General features: G+C 36.7%; 1 protein-coding gene across 1 annotated transcript; it reads left to right on the top strand.

Moving 5' to 3' along the window:
- Positions 1–3,623: 3,623 nt before the first annotated feature.
- LOC131679369 (translocation protein SEC62) lies at positions 3,624–7,098 on the top strand. Its single transcript, XM_058960080.1, has 4 exons — positions 3,624–3,797; positions 4,363–5,151; positions 5,217–5,497; positions 6,150–7,098. The coding sequence occupies exons 1-4, from the start codon at positions 3,762–3,764 to the stop codon at positions 6,235–6,237; spliced, it is 1,194 nt and encodes a 397-aa protein (XP_058816063.1). The 5' UTR covers positions 3,624–3,761; the 3' UTR covers positions 6,238–7,098.
- The last annotated feature ends 856 nt before the right edge of the window (positions 7,099–7,954 follow it).

Below are 7,954 nucleotides of genomic sequence, written 5' to 3'. Positions count from 1 at the left end.
AGAACAAGAGACAGCGAACAGGTCAACTGTCAATAAGATAAAGTGGGCAAAGAGAATAGTGAAAGAGACGCAGAGTGAAAATCAGTCAAAACGGCAACACTCCCTTTACGATGATTTCAACACTAGAATTTGGCAACCGTTTCCAAAGGCAGCACTTTAAATGACTCCTATTATATTTTGAAAACAAACCTTTTGTCGATCGTTGGATTTATTTATCAAACGATGTGCATTTTGAAACAAAGAGATGAAATAATTCTAAAGCTTGTTTTTACTCATACATAGACTCTAGAATGCACCTTACAATCACGATTGCACTAAATTCTGACGAAAATTCAAATTTCTTTTTTGATAGATTTACAATACTTATCTCCTCCAACTCAGGCATGAGTAATGTTTATTTACATTGCACGATTGGTCTGCTCAATAAGGTATTTTTGGCTTCACACTATTCGTCTCTTTCCCTATTCTCTTTGAAAGTGGGAAAATGACGAGAAACTATGACACAGAGGGGTAGGATACAACTGTAACCGATTCACTTTAGCAGAGGGAGATGAACCCCCCCAGTTAAGCTCAGCCGGAAATGAGCTGGAATTCTGGCTGGTTCCAGTTCGTATTCCGGCTCCAGTGACACAACCGATTCTAACTAGAATCGGCTGAACTTTACTGGGCCAGTATTGTCACAACCCTCTAAGAACGGTTGGTTTCAAAATCGTCCAATGAAGGACATTCGTTGGACCAATTTTGACATCGTCCAAATAACCGTTCAACAAACGTCCATCATTGGACCCGTGTTGAACGATTTTGAAACAATTTTTTGGACGTCTCAGTGGGAATTAAATCTGTACACGGAAAAAAACAACCCGCAGAATAAGTTCTTTTAATTTACATTTAGGTAGTTTTGAGTCTTGCGTCGCTTTCGCATTTATTAGTGTTGTCAAAAACCAAGAGAGAGAGATTAGACTCAGTCGAGGCCTTCCATGTAATAAGGTGCTTTTGAGTTGTTTGAGGTATACTCAAAATTAGGTAGATTTAGCTTAAATTTAGGCATATTTAACTCAAGGTTGAGTATAAAAAACCTGTCAATGAGTTGTGGTTTTTGCCGTGGTTAAAGGGAAACTAACTTCAACACGGTTTACCTAATTTTACCTTATTCCACGATACCTCGAGATTGAGTCAAAAGAGCTCAACTTTTGGTAGTTTTTCATATCCGTGTACCAAGAGTTGAAAAATCTTTTCAATTTGTACTTTCATATTGAAAAATCTATACCAAAACAATAACAAGGTTATTTGAAAAAAATATCTTTTGATGTACATATTTCAATACGGACTGACAAGCTGAAATTGACATTAAGATGCGATATGCGAGAAACCTGCTTGTAGCAAATCAAAGGAATGCTGTCTGAATGAAAGCCGAGCAGATCTGCGCGGACTGTCTGCTTTTACTACGGCAAGGACCATTTGATTTGCTGCAAACGAATTCCTCATATATCGCATTCTAATGTCGACAGCTCCAGCTCACCTTCTCGCCGTAATTTTGTCAGCGGCCTATCGTAATATTTGCCAGCTGCAGTGTTTAATTATTTTACGCAGTTATCACGTTAAAAAAATTCTGTACCAATCTGTACTTTTTTACAAAAATCTGTAATCTCTACCGTACAGAATCTATACCAAAAATACCTAAAAAATCTGTACCATTCTAGATGAATCTGTACCTGTGGCATCATAATTCATATGTTTGCACACGTTTTTTTAAATATTTTTGTTCGATCATGGATGTCTGTTCTTTGTGGTAGAAGAATCGGCAAAATCAATTGTTTTACGTATGGATATGCACTACATGTTTTTCACATGAATGTTATGTGGAAAGTTCATACTATGCGACTCAACAGCATTGCAACCAAAATTCTATGGTAAACATATCGTATTCATGCGAAAGAAGTATGTATATAATTTGAAATATCACGTGAACTGCGTTTTAATAGATTTTCATGTGAAATTCGAATGGAAAACATTTGATTTACTTTTTAACATGAAAAGTGCACTTGAAAACGATGTTAAATTTCATACCAAATGTTTGACGGTTCTTATAAACATTTTCATTATAACAGCAAATTGCGTACAAAATAAGCCCATTTCATGACAAATATAGTGTTGATAGTTTTGTTTTGAATTTTATATGTCATAGAGCTCGAAGAGAAGTTCTCTCAGTTCACAATCCTCCATCTACCAATAATTCTAAGAAGCTTGCGTTCGACTAAATTACCAATTTTTTTGATTGAATTCGAAGAGACAATTTAATTCAGCTACTAATTTAAGTATACTAGTTAGCAAGATTAGCTAACTTATGTAGCAAATTAAATCCGCATACAAAATCGTTTCATTTTTTTGCTAGCGCATCGAAGTTTAATTTATTTCTCTTAGGAATGGAGGAACATTAAATCGTTTCATCTAATCAATTGGATGATGCTCGTCAAAAAAAAATTAAACTTAATGTTACGTCGCACAACTTCTGACCCTACCCGAATAGAAATGTACAGTAACCAAACCATGATTTTTACTGTGACAGGACAGTAATTTTACAATAATTTACAGTAAGTTTTAATGTTATGTTACAATACAAAAACAATAAACTTTAACGTTTTTACACTATATTTTAATGTAAAATAGACTTTCACAATGAAAAAGGGAGGTGGTTATGTATCTTAACATTAAAAATCAATTTTTCTCCAAACATTTTTTTCTCGAAAACAGTAAAATTTAATGTGAATGCACTGTATCAGTTTTATTCCTGAACAATGAAATTTATTGTTACATGAAATTTTATTCTAAATCTACTGTGAGCACTTGGCATCGATCAATGTTGAAACAGTAATAACTATAATATTTATTGTTTTATGATTGTTTGTAGGGTAAATGCTATTGTAAAATTCTATCCGGGTACCCTCCCCTTGTTGCACTTCTTCGCGAATTTGGTATAGCCACACTACCCCCCAAAATAATAATTATTTTGCTGTGAGTCTATTTGGGAATAAAATTCGCAATATAGTCCGTACACTACCCGTTAACCATGAACACTGAATGATAGGGCAAAAAAATCCGCACACATATCTTTTCCTTGCTTGATTGACCTCTTAAATGCTCTGTATTGATGGGCTCTGCTCAGAATAACTGCTTCATGTATGCACAATTCTTCCGTTCTCGTGAATTTTTACAATTCACCTTATAGTATACTTATATAGCACTTCAAACTTATTAGGAATATTATTCAAGTCAGGTGTTTCCGAATCGATTGGTGGAAATCGAAAACTATTTGCGAAGTTACAACCGTGCAAACTTTACATAGTTTCGTTACATACGAGATTTTTCAAAATTTAGAATGACACCCAGTCCCAGATAGTGGAGTAAGACATTTGTAATGTCAAAAAATCGGGGTGGTTCTGTAATATATATTTCTTTTCGGACGGACGGTCGTATTTACCAACCGGTTCGAAATGAAAAGTATTTAACCCGCATCAGACATTTTTCGTGTGTATTTTTTAGATGTCGAATTGTTCATCGTTTTTATTTCGACGTTTCTTTTTGTGATCTTCGTTAATGAGGAGTTGTCAAATTGTTGAGTGTTGATTTGATGAGAAAGCTTTCGAGAGCAGATAATCATTTTCCATCCCACTGTCATTACTTTCCAACCGTTTACGCGTAGTATTTTTGCGACGAGCACATAACAAGAAATATAGCTGGAAATTAAGTAAAAAACTCCCCTGATGGCTGAAAAGCGGCGATCCAAGAAACGTAAAGATGTAAGTAATTGAACAAACTGTGTCATTATAACCATTTCGCATTATGGAATGTAAATTTGACCATAACATTCAGCTTACCTTTCGCTACCACGTCGATGCGAAAAAATCAGCCTGCCTTGGTCATGGATACGGAGAAAGTTGCAGTTGTAATATGTGTGTGGTGTTTGCACAGATGTTTTAGCTCTAGATTTATGTTTTGTTGATTTCTCGTTTCTTCGGGTTTTGTTAATCAAGTCCCAAAAAGCATTTTAGCCATTATTTTGTTTGGTGCTTTCTGTTACAACATCGGGTGGAGTTTTCCGCTCTTACCAATATGTTATTTTGCTTTTGACGTAACGCGACGGGATATCGTTCGGTCTATCAGGAAAGGCTTCGTCTGATAGAAGCGATAGAAGGGAGGGTTGCTGAAACGCATGGTTGCCAGATTGCAGTTTTTTTTAAATAGCTTATCACATGATTAAAATTTAGCGACGTGGTTCAAATTAGGAACACGTAGTAGGTTTTATCAAGATTAGGATCCGGGTTTTCTTTTAAACTTTATTAAATGATTATCCTTTTATTTTAGGAATACACTGGTCCCAACGGTGCCGACCAAGAGCAAGAGAAAGCCACGAAGGAGGAGTACAAAGTGGCAAAATGGCTCAAATCGAACGTACCCACGAAAAAAACCAAATTTCTAAACCACAACGTGGAATATTTTTCCTCGGGTCGAGCGGTAGATGCTTTGTTAGCATCCAAATTTGCCCAGGGCGATAACTGCCTGTTTCCCCACCGACAGGCGGTGATTGATTTTATGGATGGAATGTTACATCACAAGTTTTTCCATCGCGCCAAAAAAGTAGCGGTCAGTGAGCAGGAACTAAGAGGAAAAATCAAAAAACCCTCGGAAAAGGATAAAGAAAAAAGCAAGGATGAAAAAGCAACCGATGGTGGTGAAAGCAGTCATGCGGAGGGTGGCGCAAAAGCGGATAAAGCAGCGGCAGAAAAAGAGAAACGCAAACGCAAAATCCGGTTGGAGATGCACCCGGAGCAACTTTTTGTTGACGGCCATGAAGCATACGTCTGGCTGTACGATCCCATTCCGATGCACTACTGGATCTTTGGCGCTCTTTTGGTTGTCGGAGCAATTGTAATATGTTTATTCCCGCTATGGCCCCCGCTTCTGCGAAAGGGCGTTTACTATCTCAGTATAGCGGCCGCCGGATTCCTGGTGTTTATTCTTGGTCTGGCTGTGTTGCGATTTGTAATCTTCTGTCTCGTATGGATTGTAACTGGGGGCAAGCATCATTTCTGGTTGCTACCGAACTTGACCGAGGATGTGGGATTTTTCGCGTCTTTCTGGCCACTGTATGATGTGAGTTCTGCATTTACCAAAGCCGGTTGAATCCTTCATTTCAAACCGATATTTTTCTGTTTTAGCATGAATACAGGGAGAGTATTGTGGACAAAGACAAGAATAAGAAAAATAAAAAACGGAAGCGCGACAAGGATAGTGATGCGGAAGACGATGTAGGTGTTGGAGCCAACGTTCCGCCAAAAATTGATGAAATTGGGGAACATGATGTTGAAAAGAAGCAGTCGTCGGAGGAAAGCCAGCTGCGGTACCGAGGAAAAGAGAAGAAAGAATCGACGAAAGAGGTGGATGAAACGGCAAATGTTAGTGATGCACAGGACGAGGATCACGGAGAAGAGGAGAAAAAGTAAGTGGCCATTATGTTGGTTTTGGATATACAGTGTATTTGTTAAACAATCGAAATTCAAAAGATATAGTTCACTAATAATAATATAATTTTGTTCCAAAGGTCTTCTAGCAGACAAATTTCAAAAACTGCTGTATGACATAATTTATCACGAAACAAGCAGGAACAACACGTCTGTGATTTGCTCTCTGTTCGGCTTGATGTAACGTCAAAGCAGTTAAACTAGTTTGTAGTTAACCTAGTCTGGATATCAACATTTTACTCGGCCATGTTGGTGGAAGTGGGAGAAGAAATATTTTATCGAATGTTCTATCTAGACAGATTTCTTGCTAGCTTATTTTGTAAATATCGCATTACGCATATTCGGACTAAATTATTAATTCGCATGAATCTCAGCGTTGGGAGATCTGTTGTATCATTAACAAAATCGTTTTAGGAGCCTTTTTTGCTTGAGGTGAAACAGTCAGGTTTTACCACGGAGAAACTTGACCCAGTTTCAGTGTCAAGCCAAAATGGCATGAATAAAGGAAATGTCTCTGAGATATAAACCTGTAGATGATGTCATATTGTATAAAACACCAATTTCATCAGTTCTTACACAAGTCTTTAAGAAAAATGAAACAAAATAATTATTGAATTCATATCTTTGTAGCTCTGAAAGTGAGTCTGAAGGTTCTCAACGATCATCCACTGGCAAAGACTTTGAAATGGTCGATCCGGACGACGTGGACAACTCGTAAAACATGAGGAAATGGAGATACAACAAAAAGTAACGCAGAAAATAAAAAGAAGTAAAACAGACATTTACATTGAAATGCACATTAGGTGAAGCATCCACGTATAACTACAACTTATTATGGACATTATAGTTATGGTGGTCTAACTTTATTTATAATTTGATAGTAGTTGTTTTTGTTAGTTCCAACAAATTGGAAACAGAAAAATATAGAAGCTAGTTTAGCTATTTTGTAATTGAGACGAATACAGCACAGTCCACTCTTGCACGTGATAAAACGGCGCATTATATTTAGTGCATAGCAGCAGGCCGTGATGAGATCTGATTAGAGAAATCCGCTAACAGTGAGTGAGTGCAGCCTGATTCTAGTAGCAGAACTTAACCAAGGGGTAGAATGCTTCATTTGTTAGAAAAATCCATACGTTAACACAAAAAAGATGTTTTTATTTACAAAACCCAACAAAAAACTCCCAAAAATGATTATCATCAAGTTTACGGCATTGAAGAGGAGAACAAAATGCTAATTAAATGACAATTTCACGTTTGTGTAACATTTTATGAACTGATAAACTTATTGCAATTGAAGCTCAATGTATGGAAGTCAATAGTGCAAACGTTTTTTTAAGACACTGGATAACGTGTGCTATCGAAGGGCAGGTTTTAGTCAGCATCGCAACGGGATTTATTCCAGACACATTTCAAGGACGATGGAAAGAACTAGTTGCCCTAAAATATTTGCTTGGCGGCAGAACAAAATATTTCTCCATGTTGTGAACGCATTGTGCTCTGATTTAGTATAAAAATGTTTCAATGGGAATATAACAAATACAAAATCTAGAGGTTAACTATTGATATACATATTATAGTTAAGTTGAGTTTGGCTACCTACGCGGTGTGATTTATCACATTCTATAGAGACGGCCTGAAAAATATTGAAAAAGCAGAATAAATTGGAATGGCTGCTACAAGTCGAAAAAGAAGAAACTTTCTTTTCGAATACGTCGTAATTACGTTCCGCGTTATGTTATCACACCATTCTTGAGAAACACTAACTAAATTTCGGAGATTTTCATGCATGAGAATTTTCTAGCTCACGACTTATAAAAAAAGGTGCACATTTCACTCATTAATTCCACATCTGCATCTCGAATGCGACAGTATCCAGAACAGTTCATTACTGTAACTGCCAACTGTGGATCTTGTTAAAAGGGAATAGTTTCAGAGTAAATGAAAATTAATGAGCGTGGTTTCCATGTACTCCATTCAAGCTCATGTGAGGTACTTTGGAGTAGGATAGAGGGTTTTTGAACTGAACTAAATCCAACGAGCGCTTTTCATACCATTAGCAATTTGGAATATTTTTTTCACTTTCCACGTATACCCTCATAAGAAATCTTTGACTTGATAAGTTGGTCTCACCCCAAAATTCCTTATTAATGTAACTTTTATAGCTTTATTTGCTAGGAAATCCCAAGTAAGTTTCTTTCTGCTAATTCAGTACTAAACCCAGCGCCGAGGTAACAGGAATGGATAATCTTAACGAATACGTAATAATCATTTAAATAGTTTTAAAAACCACTTTTGGCCAAATATGCGGTGGCATTACTGCACTGCCATGAAAGTGCATTTTTACTGCTGTTGAGCTTTTAAAATGCTGTTCCCCGACAAGAAGTTTTTAAAAAGATTTTTGAACACTGGTTAACAATCATTAAGTTTTCAGA

The sequence above is a fragment of the Topomyia yanbarensis genome, chromosome 2 (assembly GCF_030247195.1).
Source record: "Topomyia yanbarensis strain Yona2022 chromosome 2, ASM3024719v1, whole genome shotgun sequence".
Classification (NCBI taxonomy): Eukaryota; Metazoa; Arthropoda; class Insecta; order Diptera; family Culicidae; genus Topomyia; species Topomyia yanbarensis.
The sequence above is the reverse complement of the archived record's forward strand: the minus strand, read 5'-3'. Positions and strand labels throughout refer to the sequence as shown.

What these genes read in the sequence shown, in the direction of transcription:
- LOC131679369 (XM_058960080.1), top strand. Translation starts at nt 3,762, where the DNA reads ATGGCTGAAAAGCGGCGATCCAAGAAACGTAAAGAT. An exon ending in GATCCAAGAAACGTAAAGAT is followed by an intron (nt 3,798 to 4,362) that starts GTAAGTAATTGA and finishes CTTTTATTTTAG; the next exon opens with GAATACACTGGTCCCAACGG. An exon ending in CTTTCTGGCCACTGTATGAT is followed by an intron (nt 5,152 to 5,216) that starts GTGAGTTCTGCA and finishes TTTCTGTTTTAG; the next exon opens with CATGAATACAGGGAGAGTAT.